The sequence below is a fragment of the Podarcis vaucheri genome (genome assembly GCF_965113315.1).
Source record: "Podarcis vaucheri genome assembly, chromosome: 7".
NCBI lineage: Eukaryota > Metazoa > Chordata > Lepidosauria > Squamata > Lacertidae > Podarcis > Podarcis vaucheri.
Genome location: NC_138765.1, coordinates 58,680,477 through 58,702,979, shown reverse-complemented (window position 1 = coordinate 58,702,979; position 22,503 = coordinate 58,680,477). Strand labels below are relative to the sequence as shown.

Here is a 22,503-nt window from a genome sequence, read left to right as displayed (position 1 = left end):
CAAAAAAATGTCCAGTAGCACCTTAGAGACCAACTAAGTTTGTTCTGGGTATAAGCTTTCGTGTGCATGCACACTTCTTCAGATACACACACAAAAACTTATACCCAGAACAAACTTAGTTGGTCTCTAAGGTGCTAGTGGACATTTTTTAAAATCTTATTTTGAACCAACATGACTACCTACTTGAATCTAGTAACATAAGCAAAACGACACGTAAAGGTCTTGATGAATGTACAGTCTCCTCTATTTTAGTGCACGGAACAAGTTTCTGCTGACTGCTGCCACCCCAGGAAACATCTAGGAGTCTTAGGAGGTTGGGGTGAATTTTCATGAGGAAATGACTGCTGTTAAGATTTATTTTCCTCAAGCACAGGCTGTAAAATAAGGGAAAGCTACAGATCACTTGCTAAATAAATAAGAGTGGTGACTGTTTTAAGAAAAGAAAGGAGGGAAAATGGTCTGATATGTTATTACCATACAATTCTGCTATTGGTGTGTGTGTGTGTTCAAGTTTAGCTGAGGATTTCATAAGAGTTGTTTGTCTTTTAATAGTGAATAGAATCTGTATTAAGACAGACTGGGGAAGTCCTGGATCTCTTTCCATTTTGCAGCATCTTAGCTGGATTGTAATAATAATAATAATAATCATTAGAATATAAAATAACTATCAGAATACTAGAAAACATCCCGCCATATTATTTCTTCTATATGCAAGTATGCTTTTTTCTGTATGTACTATTTTCTTCCAGTATTAAAAACAAGCAGATGGGCAGATAGGACGACAGGAAAAGGGGGAGAACCATGTATGCCATCTTGAATCCCTTGAAGAAAAAGGTGGAATATAAAAATGCAATAAATAGATGTAATACAGTATATAAGCCTCAATAAGTGCTTGGAACCCCAGAGTCTCTCACTGCTTGGAGATTGGGGTGGATTGTATCAATACTTAGCCCCTAACTGGCTTTCTTGGTTCAGAAAAGGTCCCCGCTGTCACAATTCCTAGTGGCAGATTTCTGTGTCACTCATAAGCAAGCCCAGCTGAATTCCATTGGGAACTGTGGACCCTTGAATTCTGTGATTTGGCTCAGCATGTTGCCAATAGTTTCTGAAAGAGCAACTGCAACCTCCTCTCCCTTGATATCCATCTGCAAAACAGGCAGCTGTTTGAGAAGCACATCAAATGAGCCTATTAGTATTAATTGTGATGCTTACCTAGCTCACAAGCATTTCTGCATATTTAAATCATCTTTATAAAACACTTTGCCATCCCGGATGAAAGGGAGGAGCAGAGAGCAGTACGTCTGCCCGACAATTCCATTTGTTTGACTCGCTCAGAGATGTCTTCATGAATCCACGAGCAGAAACAAAGGAGAAATGGTGTCGGAGAACAAAAGCCTTTGATTATTGAGAATGAAGCAGAAGAGCAATTAGGTGTTTTTTTGAAAGAAAAAAAAAAGATTCTTTAATTGCTTGAGCCTCTAACACAGCCTCCGTTTGTCTTCCTTTGTAATAATAATGTTGTCTTATTTTTGAATACCCATTGGCACAGAGGGAGAAAACCCCCCAAACTAGATTCAGTTTAGAAGTGTACAGTTGCTTGAAGACAATAGATGCCTGGGTTACATATGGCCCCAAGCGAATCCATCAATTTCAGTTTCTCAGTTTCTCCCAGTTTCAAGTTCAGTTCTCCATATTCCCACATCAGTTGATAATGATGACAATCATTCAATTTATCACCCACCCTTCAGCCTAAAGTCCCAGGGCGGATCACGACACTGAAGCACAATATTAAAAACAGTTTAAAGACAACTTACAATTATATAATTCTCATGAATATACATCAGCATTGCAGTGCAGATTTATCCTAAGACTTACTTCTTCCCAATATAAAATCAGCTTCCATTAATATCACACATTTTTTTGCATATTATTTTCATTGATATATATGCATTTTCATGCACGTTTTATGCACATATGACTTGGCTGGAGAACTGCACTTGTTAAAATTCTCAGAAGGGAATATTTCGAAGGATGGTGCATCCCTGTTTGTATACTGTTTCTGAAAGTGCAACTTAGGTAGGCTCGCCTTCAAAGTGCTTTTGTGTGGCTAGAAATGTGTCCTTCAACTGTGATAATACCTCTTGCTTGCTGGGAAGGATGGAGAGATAGTTGGAGTGTGTGCCTAGAAACCTCTGGCTTTTGCACAGCAGGAATGCAGCCTGTCATACAAAGGTATGAGTCACATCCGTTGCTCTGTCCACTTTTGCATCTGGCTTCACCCAACATGGGCATGTGGTCCCCAAAAGGTTGACAATGAAAGGACGTGGTCCTCAAAAGGCTCTCCCTTCTTGTTCTAATTCATAGCTCAATCTCTCAGCTTTTACACTAATCTATACCTGTCCCTTCTCCAACAGACCAAATCTCAGTGGTTTAAGAACTCCTGGTCTACAACCGTAAGTTTATCCCAAATGCCAGCATCTGATCAAATTGCTCTCCAAAACAAAACAAAACAAACAAACCCATCTGTGTTGGGATGCTTTCACTGTGTGCCTTACAGAACTCTTCCAAGTGGCCTAATTTAGTTATAGCCATTCAATTTCAAGGAGTCAAGAGGAAGGAAAGATTGCTCCCAAAAGGTTGAAATTAAGGTCATTGGTAGACAATGTAACAGCCTCCGTCCTGAAACCGATTACTTCTTGTCAGGTCTTTTGTAATAAAGGACTTTGATTTCCAAAGGGCTCCAGGTCATTTATCCTCTGAGAAGGCTAACGTTCAGGCAGAACTTCACCCGCATTGTATCGAGCTGTTAATTTAACCGCTCTGCTGTTATGTTCGGAGGCAGGGAAATTGCAGATGACTGTGCCAAATTACAGAGGTATTCTGAAATCTGACTCCTGTGACCTGTGTTCCAGTGGAAATTAATTTGGTCCAGAATCTGCAAACAGAACTTTAACCTTTGGAAAGTTGGAGAACCTTTGGAAGGGGAAGTGGGGAAAGAGAGAGGGAAATGTCATCCAGCAATCAAAGACTGAATGCCATCAAGCTTTCCACCCATCCACCTCAGATCTTTCAAGATTGTAATTCTGCAGCTGGGTAGACCCAGGTTCAAATGCTTGACCAGCAACTGCAATAGCCCTGGAATGTGCAGCCCCTTTCATGGATCCAGACCAGCTATGCTTGCTTTAGTTGAGCACATTTTCAAGTCACAAAATTAGCCCATGTACAGTGGTGCCTCGCAAGACGAAAAGAATCCATTCTGTGATTCTCTTCGTCTAGCGGTTTTTTCGTCTTGCGAAGCAAGCCCATTGGCGGATTAGCGCTATTAGCGGCTTTTAGCGGCTTATCTGCTGATCGGATCAGCTGATAAGCGGCTTAGCGGCTTAGAAAAAGGGGGGGAGGAAAAAAACCAGCAGGAACTCGCAAGACTTGTCGTCTTGCGAAGCAAGCCCATAGGAAATTCGTTTTGCGAAGCACCTCCAAAACGGAAAACTCTTTCGTCTAGCGAGTTTTCCGTCTTGCGAGGCATTCGTCTTGCGGGGCACCACTGTATACTTTTGGCAGACTGCTTCCAGGGTGACGGTGAGTTTTGTTGTGTGTCGAAGTTTCCTAATACGGTGCTGTCAGCAAAGTTGCCAACTGACCTGGAACAAAAACCAGCCTGAAATGCTCCTGTGCTCAGAAGCTATCTGGGGAACAATTATGTGGCAGAAGCTGGGCAGTGTCACTAGTTCTGCTTCTGGTTTTGGTCTCAGGGGACGAGTGCTTCAGAGGAGGGGCTGTTCGTATTTAGGGCCATGATCATTATGTTCTGCCTCCACAGTCAGAGGCAGTGAATGCCAATTGCTGGGAATCACAAGTGGGTAGAGTTGTTGTTGTGTTCAGGTCCTGCTTTGGGTTTCCCATAGACATCTGGTTGGCCACTGTGGGGATGCTGAACTCAATGGGTCAATGTCCTGATCCAGCATGCCTCTTCTTATATTCTTAAGGGCAAGACAGCCAGACTCACCACTGATATTGGCTACAGATTTAAGAACATGCGCTTGAGATTGCTTTCCCCTCCTACCTCGTATCTTTTTAGATTGTGAACCTATGGGCAGGAAGTGTCTAGGAGCTTATTTTTTTCTGTAAGCTGCCCATTACCATCTGATAATAGCTCTCCTCAAGTGTTTGCTGTAAACCTGTCATGGCCCATAAATCCAGCACCAATTCCAAGAGACAGGCCAAGTTCAGGGTCCTGAGCTGACTGCTGGAGATCAGGAGACCACAGTGCCTAAGTCTATCAGATGGAAGCCCCCAGAAGAACCTCCCAGACCACCATTGCTTGTTCTCACAGTGGCCAAAGTTATAAACTAAAGGAAGAAGAAAAAGCAGCCAATTGGCTTAGCCCTCCGAGGCCAAGTGTACCCAGATGTCCCCTCCCCTCTGCACGAACCTGTTTGTGGGAAACCTGCAAGCAGGACCTGAGAATTCTTGCTTCCTGCAGTTTCTAGGAACTGATATTCAGAAACATTACTGCACCTGACTTTGGAGGCTCTGGCACAGCCATCATGGCTAGTAGCCACTGATACCTTATCTTACATGAAGGTAATATTATTTTAATGCTATACAAGGTGGTGACCATCACAATCTCTTGATGGCAGCAAATTCCATAGTTTACTTACATGATGCATGAAGAAGTGTTTTATTTGGATGCCCTGGTGTTAAGTGAAAGGGAGAAAAAAATGTTCTCTAGCTGCTTTCTCCATGCCATGCATAGTTTTACAAACTTCTGTCATGACACTTCTAACTCTCCTTTTCTGCAAACGAAAAAGTCTTTGATAAATTTCAAAGCTAGTTCAGGTCAAGCTTATTCAGGAAGCATTGCCCTCGCTCAGAATCACCTTTGTTCATTCTTAGTGATGCTGCTCCACAGCCATATCCAGTTGTCTGTGTGATGACATCCTCCTTACAGTTTCATTTTCAGTTCCTTACCTAATGTCCTCTTGGAATGGACTTCATCTTTATTTCCACTGTTGCTGCACAGTCTTCTTGAACAGACTTGCTGATCTTTCTTTTATATAACAGCTGGGCCTGATGGGAGCTGGTGTCCAAATTTCCTAGGAAGGCCCTTGATTGGGAAAGTCTGTTTTGTAGTTTCGGAATATAGGAGCTGCTTTCCAAATTTCCTAGGGAGGAACGAAACTGGGAAAGCCTCTTTTGTACTTTCACAATATAGTCTTGATTTTTCTAGATCTATATCCCCTTTGGAGTTGAGAGCTAGGGATAGAATTAGGCGGTTCCACACCCCCGCCCCACCTTTGCCACTCCGAACATGGCAGAGACCTCCTGGGTTAGGTAAGTTCCGCCACACTCAGGACGGCTTACATGTTTCCTCCGCCCCTAGTCTGTTGCTATTGGCCGCGACAAGACATGGCGACCGCAGTGGTCCAATCCTCTTCTTTGTTTTCCTTCCGCCCCCTGAGAGTGCTAAGAGGAAGGCCTCCCGCCTCATTGACTTGCCCGAGTGTATACCGAATTTGGGATTCCGACAAACGAGGGAAAAGGTTCGCTGGGCTTTATAATGCGCCGCGCGGGGCCGTGCGTGGCATCGGCGCAGCACCAGCTGTTCCGCCACCTCGTTCTCCGCTCTTCCGGCAGGCCGCGGCCTAGCGCCGTCGCCATGGCAACCGCAGCCTTCCCAGGCCCGACGGCCATGGAGGAAGCTCTGAGCCGCGCCGTCCCGCCGCTGCCGCCTTACGAGACCCGCGAGAAAGTGGCGGCGCCAGCCGGGGCCGCCCTGGAGCAGCGCGGCGCGGAGTTCATGCGCTACTACCGGGCCCTGGAGAGCGGCAGGCCGAGGGCCGAGCTGCTGAGCCGCCTGGCCCGCGACTTCGGCGTCGAGCACGGCCGGGTGGCCGAAGTGAGCGGCAAGGTGGCCCGGCTGCTGCAGCAGCAACAGGAGGCAGCTGGGGAGAAGGCGGAGCACGAACCCGGCGCCCTCCTGCAGGCCGAGGACCGGCTCCGCCACTACCTCACGCCGCGCTACCGAGGCCTCTTCCAGCACCTCGGCAGGCAGGAGGGCGGCCTCCGCTTCCTGGTGGAGCTCCGCAGGGACCTGCTCGAAGCCCTGGCGGCCAGGGAGGCCGAAGGGCCGCATGTCAGGGTGAGCCCCGGGAGGGTTTTTCTTTTCTTTCCTTCAGATATGTGTGTGTAACTCAGAGGAGACCCGTGGAAACCGCAGGGACGCAAGTTCGCCCTGTCTATTAATTTCAGTGTGTCTACTCTTGAATAAGGCTTAGTTGGTTGCAGCCCCTATTTCGTACCGCCTACTGTTACTGGAAGTCAGGAGTGCCTGGCGTGCTCTGGTCCATGGGGTCACGAAGAGTCGGACACGACTAAACGACTAAACAACAACTGTTACAAATCTCGTAAGCGGTTTACAATGTATTCATTAATTGCTTTATTTACATCCCGCTTTTCTCCCAGTGCAAGACCCAAGGCGCCTCCCAGTATTTAATTTAAACAGATTAAGTTAAAGCTATTTTTATTTAAAACAACAGTAACACACATATATCAGTAATATGTGGTCTGAAGTGAGGTTTGTTTGCATGTATGGTAATGGGAAAGGTAAACATCCTCCGCAGCTCCAACTCTTCTCCTTAAAAACAGCCTTGCAGGCAGAAATGCATTGACGTTTATCGTAATTATTATTATTTAAATGGCATATATCACTGTTTTATATTCTTGCACCCATAATTCTTCAGTGTTTTAACTTTGGGGGTTGTATTATTTTTGAATATGTGTCTTATTTTTATTTAAATTGCTTCATAAACTTGTTTATTATAAGCCAAAGAACTTTAAGTTATTGGGGTGGCGAATGTATACAACAGCCCTGTGAAGTTAATAAGGCTGATAATTTTTAAAAGTCATCTCAACCAGAAGCCATCAACATAATCTTGTGTCAAAGCCATAAGTTAATGATAAATTGTGTGAAGGACTCTGTCTCATCTGTGCTACTTTAAGTCAGTCTTTTTGGGCAACCCCAAATTTTAGTGCTGTAGAAGTAAAAACAGTATTCAGTTGAACAGCATAACTTTGAGGTAGGAGGTGAAGGAATCAATGGTGGAAAGGGAGGCGTTCTTGACAGATTACATCTCCAGTCAGTTTTTCCTCTGACTGAAGACTCAGTGTAGTCCAAATCTGCATATCTTTCTAGATTGCACATTCCCCAGTTTTTTATAGCTCTATTTCTGTGCTGCTGCAATCTGATACACTGAAATTAAGCAGGTGATGACCTTCCTGGAACTTCATGCCAAGAACATCGCCTGGTTTGCTTTTGTGGCAGGCTGCTGTTAAAAGTATGGAAGTGAGGCCTGCAGGAAGAGTGAACAGCCTGACAAGCTTTGGAAATGTCATGAAGCCTACCAGTTTGATCTGACCCACTCTTTACTTCATTGCCCTGGGAGTCTTTGCTCTCCATTTGAGTGAAGTTTAGAATCCGTGATGTGATTGCATTTTATTCTGCTTGGGTGTTGTTGCTTTTAACTAGATCTGATGGGGCATTCTATAGATGCAGATAAATGCTGGTAGTGAAGAGAAGGCTCCCCTTGACAGAAGTTCCCTTCCCAAAATGTTAAAGTTGATGAAGCCAGCATCAGGGTCAAAAGGCTCAACCCCACTGTCCCCTTCATCCCATAAGGTTTCAGCACCTGAAGAGGACTATTACTACAACTTATCCTACCACAAAATATAAACTATGTTCTATTTCACACTTCCCAAACTCTTCAGTCCTACCTCAATGCCTACTCCTGCACCGAAGATCAGGGTTCTAAACCTTGTGGGGAGACCAGATGAGTACAGCAGGCTCCCTGCCACAGAAGTTCCCTTCCCAACATATAGGGAAAAGTTTTTTTAAAATCCAGGAGGGTGAAAATTTGACACATATTTGTTCTTTATATGTATGGGATGTTAGACCAGGGTGAGATGGGGTAAATGGGGGCAGGTTCATTCATGCAATACGTGGGAGTGTGTAGAATGGTCACACAGTTATGTGTGTACAATGTCTGATACTCATATACAGCACTGGCAAACATGCTTACTAGGGCAAAGTTTGTGTGTCAGTGCCAGGGTTCTGTTTTCAGCTGCTTCAGATCAGCACATGATGTGCTAATAATATGCTTGGCCTTGGCAACGAATGCTGAATGAAACGCAAGAGGTGCAATCCAACTATTTCTGCACTAGTCTTGATGTTAGGCAAGATACATGACATATACTCTAGATTTTAAGAAGTTTGACCAGAGAGTCTGTTGAGAAAAAATGTTTTCATAATACTTTTTATACATGCCACTTCATACACCTGGACCAGTGTCTATATTTTTTTAAGATTCTGCTGCATATTGTTCAGCTCATACTTGTAAGAAACAAGCTGTTTATATTTACAAGTATTACATATCTAGTTCAGAGTGTAGGAATAATGGTCAGAATGCAAGTCCTTCATCCTTCTTCATGGGTTTGTTCCAGCAGTGTACTTTGGCAGTGGTAGGCTGGCAGCAAATGCTGATCCCCAGCCCCCTGGACAGAGACATTGAATAACACTACTGTTTAGTTCCATTATTGTACAGATGCCGCTGCTTTCTAAAAGCTTGCTGCTTCTGCCCAGAAATTGGTACCCTTTTCCTGGACCTATATTTTTTGGCTGGAGCTCCTCTCAGCTAACTAGTAGCCTTTCTAAAAGATGGCAGCATCAGCGGTTAAAAATTTTCCCCCATCAACATAGATACAGTTTAGCAGGAGCAAACAGAATGTTCCCAAAACGTCATTTTAAAATGACACACTGTGCTATAGTTATATGGGGTTTTATATCTGGTTAATTCAGCACTACAAATTGGAAGCTCCAGAAGCCTTATCCTATAAACCTGCTTTAGTAACTTCAGTCTAAATAGCTTCCTGTAGAGTAGCAGTTCTGCCACATGTGTCAGGAGAACAGTTAATCCTTGTTGAAGATCCTGCTTTTGAGCCATCAAATGGCGTTTTAACATATCTTGTTGAGCTTCTTACATGTCCAAGGACTGATCCAGTGAGTCCTCTTGTGCTGCATTAGTATGCTGCAGCCAGGGCAGGGCAACAAATACTGGTGTAGTAGAGTCAGTGACTGCTGAGGTGGCCTATTGTGAGTTCTGGAATTTTCATATATAATCCCAGGAGCTGCTACAGCATCTTGTAGGATGAGGCCATCACCAGCAATAGTTTCCTCACGTTCACAGCATTTATTTATTGTCTCCCTTAATGGCACTACTTCTATCCAATGCATGACTGAGTATATTGCAGTCATAAATAAGATTGTTTGGTCATCAAGATACAAGTGCTGTTGGAATATGACTGAATTATATGTTTTTAGACATGATTTGTAGTCCTCATCTTGCTGGTCTTGCTAGTGTGACCGAGGCTGAGGTCATTGGAGCCCTACTACTCATGATGAACAAATTGTCCTCGGCAGCAGTAGAACTGTAGCCTGTTCCTATAGCTCGGAGCATATAAGTAGAAATGTTGAATGTTGCATTATGTGAACAATGAATAGTGGAGTTTATATCGAGAGAGAATGCACATCCCTCAAAATATGGATAGATTTGTATTCAAGGATAGTATTCTAAGGTTAAACAGTCACCAGGATCAAGAGCAATGGCCCAGAGAAAATGACTCTACTCCTTAGTGACTAGTTGCTAAGAAACAGTAAATGTCTTCCTGCTGAATTTGTGGAAGATGATAGATTCTTGTGACCTAGGTATAGCACTTCTATTCAGGCATATCTACCAGCAAAAGTTCAACTGTACATTTTATGGTAAAAAGAATTTCCCTGAGAGTATAAAAAATGTCCTTTGGTAGCATGGAAGACCATCTATTTTTAAGCGCCAAGGAGATTTTGCTTTTCTTTCAAGGCATGATGTGCCCCAGAGCTCCTCTTTAAGTCTCATCGCCTATAAAGTTTTACACATCTCCGTAGTCAAAACAATAGTAAACCATGTGGACAGCGCAATAATATTGTTTCTAAAAATGGTCTTGACACCAGTATCTGACAAAGCAGTCAGACCTTTGCAAGTGAAACAGGGATTGTAGAAATTCTAGCTCAATATTTAAATAAGGCAAACAGTCAAGAGGAGATTTTGCTGTTATATATATTTCAGTGAGGACAATAACTTTCAAAGTGCCCTTTGCAAGGAGCTAACAGCTTGAAATTCTGATTTTATAAATTGCTCATTTAGGTTTACGTGCATCATGGCAACCCTTGTGTGCTGTTACATATCCATTATAGAAGCTGACATTTATTTATTTATTTAGGTGATTTATATACTGCTCGATGTTTCAAAGAAATTGCAGAGTGGTTTACATAATAAAAACATCAGAAACAAACACAGAAACTACATTAAAAATCAACATTTTAAAGCAGCACAAAACATATGGAGACCATATTGCCACTAGTAGATCCAAAATACAGAAATATAACAGAAGCAAGCAGCTCTGCACCAAATATAGAAGTTTGCATGTACTCTCAGTTCTGCTGCTATTATCTCCCTTTACCACAGGAACATCCAGATCCACAACTGCAGCTTCACTAGTAGTCTTCAAACGTTAATTTAGAGAAAAGGTAGTTAACTCTGAGTAACTCAAATTAATGACAACCTGCATTACAATATTCTGAGTTTTTCTTAATGGAAGTTAGAAGAACTGCTTTAATTTTTATGCATTAAGTCAATGGTTCACAACTGATTGTTTCTCCATTACCCCATCATCCCCAACCTAAATTGGGAAGGAGGGCTACCCTTTTGTTCTAATGAAGCTTATTTGTGCTTGGTTTTAGGTGTTGGCAAATGATATTATATTGTCGCACATTAGAAACATGATCCTCATATGCAGAAGGCTGTCTGCATATGACTGTGCAAGAATCACTTGTGTTGCTCCAGGATTAGGTAACCCGGAAAATATTAAATTGTGTATTAGGAAGTAGAAGCAGCATAAAGCAAAAAATATTTCATACTTTCTTCCCCAATAATGAGCTTATATAAGAAATACATTGACCATACTCATTAAATATGTTTCTTAGGTTTTTGGAAAGAACAATAATTTTCTGCCTCATATGTGATGCTGTAGAAATTCTATCTAGATTCATATCTTGCCATCTGAGCTAGACTTCTTGCGAAGGACAAGAATGTTAATTCTGAAGGCATTAGGTTTTCAGTTGCTCTTACTGATTTGGAGTTAGTAGACTCAGAACTGTAACAGGTTCTTCCTGATCATAATGAGTTTGTTTTGTCTACAGCAGGCATGCTGCTGAAGCTTTTTGCTTTCTGTGGAATATTTTGGGGATTGTTGCCTTGACTTTTCCATTGCAAGGCAAAGAGAACACTTCTGTTGGATTAGAATAGGAATCCACAGGCCTTTTGAGCTTGTGGGCACGTTTGGAATTTTGAGAGAGCATAGTGGGCTCCCTCACAAAGTGACTGATGTGGCTTCTCTCTCCCATGCAATACACCCATCTCACAGAATGCATTTCTTTCTCTCCCTTTCCCAGACAAAACAGCTGTTTTACAAAAAGCAAATTCTCCCTTTGCCAACCAACTTATCCTTTCTCATCTGTTTCTTTCTCCACAGTCAGCGATGCATACATGAACTCTTTTGCTCCTAGATGCTCTTCCTTTCTCCCATTAGCTATCTGCCTTGAACTGAGGCACAGCTGCTACATTGTACTTCTCTTTGGCATCAACGTGTCCTGTTTCTGGTAGCTTACTATTGGAACTGTTTTCTTCGCTGATGGCATCCAATTAGGAGAAAGAACAGTTCTAACTGACTACCCCCAACAGATATAACTATTATCTCTCCTCTTTTTCAAATCTTCTGGCCAATCAGAATAGTAGGAGGGCAAAGCAAACAATTTGGGGGAGGGAAATGAAGCAGAAATTTGACTGTCGCCATTATAATTTATAATTTGGCCTGAATGTAATTAAAAAGCTTGGTGGATGCTCTGATAGGATTCTGAGGGCACCACCATTGGGACTGTGACGTTAAATTTATGTGATATTTATGACACTCAGAACATAATTTGCATACAAAAAGGAAAGTACCAAACTTGATATTGCCAATTATGAAGAGAGAGAGAGTTAACAGACATAATTAAAGGAAGTACAGTGGCACCTCTGGTTACAGATGCTTCAGGTTACAGTCTCCACTAACCTGGAAGTAGTACCTCGGGTTAAGAACTTTGCTTCAGGATGAGAACAGAAATTGCACGGTGGCAGCATGGCGGCCCCATTAGTTAAAGTGGTACCTCAGGTTAAGAACAGTTTCAGATTAAGAACGGACCTCCAGAACGAATTAACTTCTTAACCCGAGGTACCACTGTATCTGTCTTAATGTGGAACAGAGTAGTTAATTTAAGTTCAAACAAAATGTGTGTATCTGTGAATGAAGCGTTTAGAGCCAGGATATAAGATTGACTTTTGCTGCTCTGGTGTCTTTCGGGAGACAATAATTAATTTAACTTAATGCCATTGATGGATTACTGTAGAATGAAGTATGTCTATGGTGTATACTACTCAGAGCTAGTATACTAATCCAGTAGCGAATATAGTGTATAAAAGGATAATCTGTTGTTTTTGATAGAAAAGCTTTCATTTTGGGGTTTTGGAAGTAATTACCTTGGTCAAGTGAAAACTCTCTGATGTATTCCTTTAAGTACTTCATTTTTTATTCTTGTAAGAGCATTATGGCAGATGTCTGTGCTTTGCTGAGATTGTTCTGAGATCTCAGTTCATGAAACTGTGCAGTGCATTTTTCAATAAATCATCAGGTAGGTGAGGATGTCCTGAGTATTTTGTAGCGGCAAACTACCTCATCACCCTAATGTCTCCTGCTGGTTGAATTGTTATTTTCTGTAACATGTCCCACTATATTTATTTGTTTAAACTGAGGCCTGTGGCAGAGTAATCTAAACAGTATTTTTATGGAATACCCCCTTCAACAATTTGCAGACACTCAACAAATACACCCTCATACATGGTTTCAGAGAATGTTAAGCATTTGCTCTGTATTATAGCAATATTACCATTCCAAAAAGAAGGAATTGCTAGCTGTAAAATATTTCAAGAAGGATTGTTAGCTGTTCTCTATTCATTACAAGCCTCAGGTCAATCTCCACTATTTTGTGTTTATTTTAAAATTACTTAGTCTGTTCCCCCACCCCATCCCCAGTAAGCTTGTTTTTAAGCATATACTTCATACAACAATGCAGTGTTGGGAATGAAACTCTAGGGGATTCTTTGGAAAGCCAGTAACTGACTGCACTAGAAAATGCTCCCAAAGTCATTCTGAGTCTAGCCATAAATTGCAGCAAATTCAAGTACCAAGACAGGCAGGGGAGCTTTTTTTACTATGCTTCCCAAGAGGTTGAGTTGCCTTAATGCTACACCCTCAGCAGCTGATGTCCCTTTGGAGCAATGATGCTCCAGCTGACATTGCAAGGGGTGATAACTTGTCGCAGCTGTCACTTACTACACTGTTCATTGGTGGGTGCCTTTATTTCTATAAGCAGACACTTTTGTATGGGTTTTTAAATGTTTTATTCAGTTTACATTCTACACACCAGTTGAAAAACATCTTACTATGCCAGAGGACTTGCTAGGATGTCTGCCAAGGTCCCTCACGATTTGACATGATTTCATCAGTGTGAACAGGGCCACAGCTGCAGGGTATCTTCATCTCCTTTCCACCAACCTCCTAGTCCACAAATGTGTGGCAGTAGGAGGCATAGTTTTGCCTGATCCTAAATGCATTGGCCTTAAATGGTACAGCAGAGCTCATTATTGGCCATTGGCTAGGATGGGCTAGCAGACAGGTTACCTAAGCTGCACTTGAGAAATACTACTGCAGGGATCAAACATAGCTCCTTGCTTTATTTATACATACATAAATATTATTTTTTTAAAAAATGTAACTCCTTGCCTCCTTTTTCTGTTTTTGGAAAGGCTGTTATCTAAAGTTAACACATAAGCTGGTGATTGCATAACATTTAACTTTATTTCTTCTATCGTGTCCTTCTGCCAGAATTCTCCAGGAAGTATATATATTGTAGGCTGTGAAAGACCATTCAATTTAATTCAGTTGAAAAAAGTGATTGCCAAAACGTGCAAGCAGTGTTCCTGTCATCTGAGGTGAGGTGGGCAGTGACCAGAGAAAGGACCTGCTCAATTATAACACTCAATTTATGGACCCCAGCTTCCAGCAAAGCTTGCATGGCACCCACAATTTCAGGCACCAGGCAAAGACCTCTCTGTTCTTAAATCTTGAGCTTTGGCCCCCTTTAATCTATTACTTTAAAAATCTGTTGGTTATTGTTGTTGGATTTTAAAAATATTGACGTGTGACTTTACTGATCTCTTTTCTGCATAGAAATGCTGCAACATAATAATGAAATAATACTTATTTGAGTGAAGACTAGTCATTATAATTTATATTAAATATAATGGAAGACTAAGACTCTAGTCCTGTAGGCATTTACCTGGGAGCAAATCTCATTGAACTCAGTGGGGGTTTCATTTTGAATAGATGCCAATAGTTTAGTGCTGTAAGGAATCCTCTTGGTTGTCATGAAACAATGTTGTTATGCTGCTTCTACTGCTGAAATGGTTCTACTGATGAAATGGTTTCCCCCCTCTTATTTTTAGGAAATGAATGGAGTGTTAAAGAACATGCTGTCAGAATGGTTTTCCACAGGATTCCTAAATTTAGAGCGAGTTACATGGCAGTCGCCTTGTGAGATTCTTCAAAAGATTAGCGAGTAAGTGCCAAGAATTGCTGGTGTCTTCTTTTTTAAAAGTTCAGGAAGTCATGTACACATGCAGATTCAAGGTTGCATGGCAAAATAAATCTAGGGGAGAGAGCAGACCTTTGTGAGTGTCTTCTCTGTGTTAAAATGTAATTGTTATTTTTTTCCCTAGTAGTGAAGCTGTACATCCTGTTAGAAACTGGATGGACATGAAACGCCGTGTTGGATCTTACAGAAGGTGCTATTACTTTGCCCACTGTGCAATACCTGGCGAGCCGTTGGTTGTTCTGCATGTTGCACTTACAGACGAGATATCTAGCAGCATCCAGGTATAGTTGCTTGACTTAATTTGTGAAATTTTTTGTTGCGCATTAATCATCAGGCCTTGAGCATGTGACTATGGAACACTTCCAAGCAGATTCTTGGAAATAAAGTACCTAAACATAATCAAGCAGTATTTTCTAAGTGAAAACTTGTGATTGAAACAAATGTCTTAATATAACATTTCAACATGCTTTTGTGAGCATGTTAAGTAGCTATTTGTCTATTTTAACCTCTGTTAATCATTTGTGGTCAAGAAGAAGAAAAATATATAATTAATAATAATTGATCACGCAGCTTCCATGCTTAGTAGCCTAGAGTGAGTTGTTGCTCTCTATTGATGATTAAGGAAGTGATTAGCCTGTCTTCTTAGATGTCTCTTATTCCTTTGTTTACCAATATTTTTGAAAGTCGTCAAACAGAGTAGCAAGTGCTTTTATGCATGTTATCTTTAGAAGTAAGATTTTCATGTGAAGTTTCTTGAAACTGTCCATAGAGATAATAACTAGAATGAAGGAATATTCATAGTTACATGTGGTGTCCAGATCGTCTGAACCAGAATTACAAAAGCAAGCTGAATGTAGATTTGCAAACTGATTTGAATTAAGGTTTATTTGTTAAAGCATTTTATATACATCTCTTTGTCCTGTTGGGTTTCAGAACAGTGTATGAAGTCTGAATTGACAAACCATAGTTGAGGCTGTTGCTCTGCCTTCTGGAAGCCGCTTGAACACAAGGTTGAGAGGGCTGAGTAGTAGCAAAACACAAACAAACAAGCAGCTCTGAGCTATGGTTAGTGCAAGCAGTGGTTTGGTGTGATGTTCAAATTCAGCCAGTGTAGCAGAGAATTAAATAGTTGTCATTTTAACCCTGTAAAATGATAAGCATTAGGCTACTGCTCATACTTCACAGCAATATTACACTCTGTTGATGAAAATAGGAGACCTAAGCAAACTTTGGTCACTGTCCTGAGACTTTCTTTAGGCAAACAGAAGGGCTTGCACATGCCCAGTTGAGCACTGACATCTTGTGTTTTCCTATTATCAAGCCCTAACGCTGCACCATGAGCTGCTTGTTAAACTCTCAACATGACAGCTGAGTATGCAAAGCAAGTCTTCTGGGTCACAGGAATTTGGCTTATGTAGGATTCAGTGGGTTATAGAATGTGAAATTGTTGAATTTTGATGGTGATTGCAGTTACTAATGTTACTTATGGTTAATTTTTCTCTAGGCCATAGTGAAGGAGATTCCCCCCTTAGAAGTTGAGGATCTGAACAAAATCACCACTGCAATTTTCTATTCAATCAGTTTGACTCAGCAGGGCTTGCAGGGTGTGGAGCTGGGGACGTACCTCATCAAGCGAGTTGTTAAGGAACTGCAGGTATGTGTGAAAAATTGCCATTTGGTAATAGCACTAGAATCTAATTTGTATTTACAGTGGTACCTCTGGTCGCGAATGGGATCCGTTCTAGAGGCCCATTCGCAACATGAAAAAAGCGCAACCTGAAGCACTGTATCTGCGCAGATGCGCAGTGCGATTTGGCGCTTGTGCACTTGTCTGCATGCGTGAGCGGCGAAACCCGGAAGAAACCCTTTGTGGTATTTCCGGGTCGCCGCGGGACGTAACCTGAAAGAACGTAACATGAAGCAAATGTAACATAAGGAATGGCTATCTTCATTTCTTCTGGTGCACTTGTACTTGAAATGCAGTGTATAGGAACACAGGAAACTTCATTATGCAGAGTCAAATCATTGATCCACCTCGCTCAGTATTATTTGCATAGAATAGCAGCAATGTTCTAAGGTTACAGGAAGAAATCCTTTGTAGCCTCATCTAAAAATACCAGGGATTGAACCTTGCATGCAAATCATGTGCTCGACCACTGACCACCCTTCCCCAAAGGTAGTGGTGGGGACACTCTGGAATGCAAGCCAGGGACCACAAGCCACTGGACCTTAAGAGTTTGGCCCACCAGGCTGTTTGGGAGTAAACCATGTCCACCTCTTCAAAGAGCCCTGTTGGAAATTCTCAAGGAAACTTAAAAGTATGCCCCAAATTAGCAGTGTGTAGTGTTCACCCTACTTTTCTAGACTTCCTGATAATGAGATTCCTGTGTTCAGAAACTGCTTAGGTCAAATTCACATATTGGAAGAGCCAGAGTGTGACTTTCCCTTCATCAAGTGTGTGAAATGAGGCATTCTGAAAGAGTCCCAACCTGGTAGGATTGTGAAGATCATCTCCTGGAAAACATTTTTATTATGATAAAGTAACGTTTGTTAACTTGCTACCAAGGTGTCCTGTTACAAAGAATCATTTATGTCATATCTAATGAATGTGAAAATCTTACTATAATACTTCCACCTCATCTGTTAACTTAGGTTTCTGGAAATTACCACTCCTAGTGAGTTTGGGATTGTTCACTTGGGTTAAAGTCCACAGGTTTTTTGTGTGAGCACTGTATGCTTTAAACTTAGTTTAAGGCAGATGCTTCCGAATTTGTCTTAAGAGTGCAGCCTACTCATTTAAATACCAAACTAAATTACTTGGTACTGCTCCATTTGCTGGGGTTCATTCCCATAGATACTAATGTGTTGTAATACATTTCTCATGGCTGGATGTGAAATATCCTTTGGGGAATAAACAATGCAGGGAAAATAAGATATATCATTATTTGCTTTGTTTTCTCTCATCTATTTGATTAATTCCAAATCACTTAATTTCAAGCTTCTGTAACTTTTAATTTCCCAAGAAAAAGAGCATGTTAAATTATTGCCATCATGGCTGTGTCGGAATGTGAAGTGACATACTTTGAAGTTTGAACTGGAGTGGTGGAAATTTTAACCATTTGAACCCTGAGATGTTTGTGAACTTCAGTAGCTGTGGGTTAGTTTAAGAGGAGAAACAAGAATAGCTGGGGCAGTTCTGTCACTAAAAGGACATGAGTGCAAATAGAATTGTGTGTAAAACAAATCACAACAAAACACTTTTCTAAAATTATTTTTTGTATTTGGACAGGGACTCTGACAAAGTAGTGTAAAACTGTGTAGAGCTCTTAGCATCAGCAACTAGAGACTGATATTACTTTAGCTCAGTAAGAGCTAAGCAAGGGACAAGTGTCTTACCAAGGAATGGGGACTTTTGGCCTTCTTCAGTTACTCTTGTTTCTTAAGGCAGCTCATCCCTTTATTTGATATCCGCATATGTGGGTACATGGCAGGAAACCAACACCAAGCTTTCTTTGACAGCAGAAAATAATCAATGTAACTTGAAAGTTTAACACTTTACACAAAACCACAGCCTAAGTATTTTGAAAATGTAATGTTAGAAAAAAGAAAACTCGCTAGTCAAGTTCTTTTGTAGAAAGCTGGAGGAAAGTAAGTACAGAAAAAGGAAACGTGTTCCTTTGCACACAGCTTTTTGTGGTTAATTTGCAGCACGTAAACAGTCTCTAGATATATGATCAATATGAAATATTTAATCATTTTCCTGCAGCCTTTGATGTGCCCCAGGTTAACCACAATGGGCATCTATCTAAGTTGCAAAAGGAACAGGGTTACCCAAGATGCTGCACTTTTTAAAAAACTAGGCCATTCTCCAGTAAAAATTATTCAGTCCTTTATCCATGTTTGCCTTCACTTTAACCCAGTGTGACACATCTGTCTGTAAATGCCACTGTAGCCTCAGAAACTGCATCTCAGCTGCCACTCTTCATAAAGGTAGCTGCAAACATCACCTATTAACATGTCATGCTACTAGATCACAAACAGTGCCCAGGATTGGGAGCGTGCAGTCATTCTAGTAAATATTTTTTTGTGTGACAGCAGGCCACAGACTTTGATTTCTGTTTCCTTTCCCAGGTATCAGCAGGAATTAGCTTTAAAACTTTGCAATGCATCTGATAAAGTGGGTTCTATCGGATGAAAGCTTATGCTGCAATAAATTTTTGGCTGTAAGCGTGTCATAAGACTATATGTGGTAAATCTTTGCAATGTGCAAGATAGGACCAACAAACCAAGCTTATTTTAAGGAGGAGTTATTCTGTCTGGTGAGGCTGTTGGCAAGGACTACTTTAATCTGTTATAGTCAGGATAAAGATGGTGGCATTGCTTTCTTTTCCCCCTTGCCTTGGCTAATGCAGTTCAGTGTTGTTTTAGATGAGTCACTGATAATAGAAAGGAATCTGCAACCTTCTACAGAAGCAGCAACAAAATAAACCCAGCATCTACTTCTTAATGGAGTGTGGGTTTCTGACAAGGAAATAAACATTAACGGATCTCTACTAGCAACCCTGGAAAGTAGCACATCAATTTAGCAGCAGCATAAATGGCCATGCTTTACTGCATCTATTTATTATTTTCTTCAGGAACTGGCCACATAAGATAAGCTTCTAAACTCAGCCATTCATCAGATATGAGATACTACAAAAACTGGGTCGTTTTGCCAATTTGTCTTGTTATTTCTTAAAATAAAAGAAGCACATGATTGCTTTTCTTATCCCTCCCCCCATTCCAAATAGACTCTGCCTTAATAAATTATGCTGAGGTTTACTCTTTTTTGTTTGTAAACAAAAGAAATGCTATTAAAAATACATCAAGTTCTACATACAGGAGAGTGCTGTTGCACTTACACCCTGCTTGTGGGCTTCCTATAGCCACTGTGGAGGCAAAATGCTGAACTGGTCAGACCCAACAGTGCTCTTACAATAACAGAATCATAGAATTGTACAGTTGATCCAGAGCTTTCCCATTTCACCTATGTGGACTATGCTGTTCAAATAAATACTCTGTTCAGGTTAGGGGGACCTGAATTTTTAGCTACAAGCTTTGTTGTTATGGAAATAAGAATGCCTTACTTCCTTGTCCAGACTCTTTATTCTAAAAGATGGCTTCATGTCTCTTAACTCCTACCTCTAACTACCAGTCACTTGGTATATGTTAAACTCAGAGTTTGTTTATTTAACTCTTATTTTGTGTGAGATAGACAGAGGGGAGGGAGTCATATTGCTGCAGTTCCCTCAAATTGAAGATTCCTTTCCAGGGTGACTGCTACTCTGAATTCCCCACAGTTAATCTTAGTCTGATGAAAGGAGACATTCTTTCTCTGCAGAGGATCGTGTGTTTGGGGGTGTACTGTTGTAGCTGTCCTGTTGCTAAACAGATTTAAACTGTGGATAAGATAAATATGTTTGTTCACCAAGCAGTTTGGCATCATCTGAGTTTTTCAAGAGCCTGAGAAGTGGCTGCTTATCTCATATACTTGGAGGGGCATCTAATAGTTGTTAGAGAATGGCTGATCAAGCCTTTATAGTATGGAAACTACCCTGCTGGGAGCTTAATTTACTACCTCAGTCTTGGGATCTTGAGAACTTGATATGTTGGGCAGAGGATATTTATTTCATTAGACAGAAATGAGAGATGAGGGATTTGTATCTTAAATGTTTTCCCACCTCGGTAGGTATGTTTTTCAACTGTGTTCTGAAATGGTTCTAAAAGGATATTAAACTCACATAACCAGCATGCTCTTGACTTAAGGTCCCATTCTGCTCATTTATGAAGGTGATCTGGTCTGTTTCCTTTGCTGATTCTAAGAATTGATTTGGCCAGTTTCTGGGAAAACATAGTATGTGTTCTTGCTATCAGACTCCTTATCCTACTGAGATAATAATAATAATAATAATGGATTGCTTCTCTTTATAAACTGAAAAACTGCAGGTGGAATTTCCTCAGATCAAAGCCTTCTCTACTCTGTCTCCCATTCCGGGATTCACCAAATGGTTCCTGGGTCTTCTTTCTTCACAGTCCAAGGAGACAGGCAGATGTGATCCTTTCACAGATCCTGAATATCAAGAAATATCTGAGATCACAGGAGACCCTGCTGTTGAAATTCTAAAGCGCCTCTTAGCAAACAATGAATGGGTGAGGTCGGAAAGACTGGTCCGAGCTTTACAGCAGCCGCTTATGAGACTGTGTGCCTGGTATCTCTATGGAGAGAAGCACCGTGGCTATGCCCTTAACCCTGTGGCAAACTTCCATCTTCAGAACGGTGCAGTGTTATGGCGTTTGAACTGGATGGCCGACACAAGCCCCCGTGGCATCACTGCCTCTTGCGGAATGATGGTCAACTATCGCTATTTTTTGGAGGACACTATGAGTAACAGTGCTGCATATCTTGGAACTAAACAGATTAAAGCCTCAGAGCAGGTTCTATCCTTAGTAACTCAGTTTCAGCAGAACAGCAAACTTTAAATAAATGAGGCAGCTTAAAAAACAACAAATGCCTGTTTAATTAAATGAGAGTCATGTGGTGTTTGTATATAAAAAGAGGGAATGTTGCTGATAAAACCAGGAGACACTGTTCCTAATCTCATCAAGGATTCAGTATTGAACTGCCAGGCCACTCTTGTTGCGTTGACATGCTTTGCCAGAGAGGAAGGGCACATTTATGTTCTGGATGATACTTCCTGCAAATTGAAAGAGCTGGGTAAACTATACTTAGTGAAATGGCAAGCCAGTGGTGACTCCTATGAACTGTGTGTTGTCCCTCGCCTTGCTCACCAAATCAATAGCCTTGTTTAATCCACATCTTCAAAAGAGTCGCTGAACACCTGAGTGCTCTGACACATTAAAGGGAGAGGGAGATCAATACCAGAGTTACTAGATAAAAGGGACAAGTAAGGAAAGACTTTTTGTCCAAGTGCACAAACAAAACAGCATCTCATAGCACTACTCCAATAAGATGTTTGTTTTACACACCCTTCCCTTCTGTTCTATGCTAAATTCTTTGATCAGGCCATCCATGTTGGCATGGCACAGAATGCCACCACTTGAGTTATAGCTTTGCTAGGTCAGAGAGTGGAAACACCTTGGTGTGTGTGTGTTTGTTTGTTTGTGTATTTTGACTCATCTACTCAAGTGCTCTCTAGATAACAAGTATATGGAATGAAGTGTCTGCAGCTTTGCAGTAACTAGTTACGATTTCAGAAGTGAAATCAAGAGTTTGAATATCGAAGAGAGAAAAGTAAGTTGTAATGTGTTTTATGACGTTTACAGACTTGTTTTGAATATAAATGATATTTTTTAACTTGCAGAATTATTTATTTATCTGAAATGTTCTACATTAAAATAAGATTTTGCCATGAAAACAGGCCCTCTCTGTTTTTCATGTGGTACAGCTACTTTAGCTAAGTCTTTAACAGAAGTTGATTCTGTTGTACGGATCCTCGCTACCCTGCAGTTTGGAAGACATGAAGGTGATGGAGAAAGGGAGAGCCTGGAATCTGCGTCTCAGAACATGAAGCTTTCATTTTAAAATGGGCATGTTATATTTGGAAATGTTTGGCCTTTGATTTAGCTGACATACAAACCAGCTTCTGAAATTCTGCCTCATC

At 41.2% G+C, this 22,503-nt stretch overlaps 1 protein-coding gene across 1 annotated transcript; it reads left to right on the top strand.

Moving 5' to 3' along the window:
* The first annotated feature begins 5,545 nt into the window (after positions 1-5,545).
* On the top strand, positions 5,546-21,406 carry MLYCD (malonyl-CoA decarboxylase). The gene is made up of 5 exons (XM_082232938.1): positions 5,546-6,142; positions 14,694-14,806; positions 14,967-15,123; positions 16,347-16,496; positions 20,828-21,406. Exons 1-5 carry the CDS (start codon positions 5,561-5,563, stop codon positions 21,359-21,361), a joined length of 1,536 nt encoding a protein of 511 aa, XP_082089064.1. The 5' UTR covers positions 5,546-5,560; the 3' UTR covers positions 21,362-21,406.
* Positions 21,407-22,503: the final 1,097 nt, after the last annotated feature.

Coding starts and splice junctions, on each gene's coding strand:
- MLYCD (XM_082232938.1), top strand. CDS start 5,561: ATGCGCCGCGCGGGGCCGTGCGTGGCATCGGCGCAGCACCAGCTGTTC. Junction 15,124..16,346: donor AGATATCTAGCAGCATCCAG/GTATAGTTGCTT, acceptor ATTTTTCTCTAG/GCCATAGTGAAGGAGATTCC. Junction 16,497..20,827: donor GAGTTGTTAAGGAACTGCAG/GTATGTGTGAAA, acceptor GAAAAACTGCAG/GTGGAATTTCCTCAGATCAA.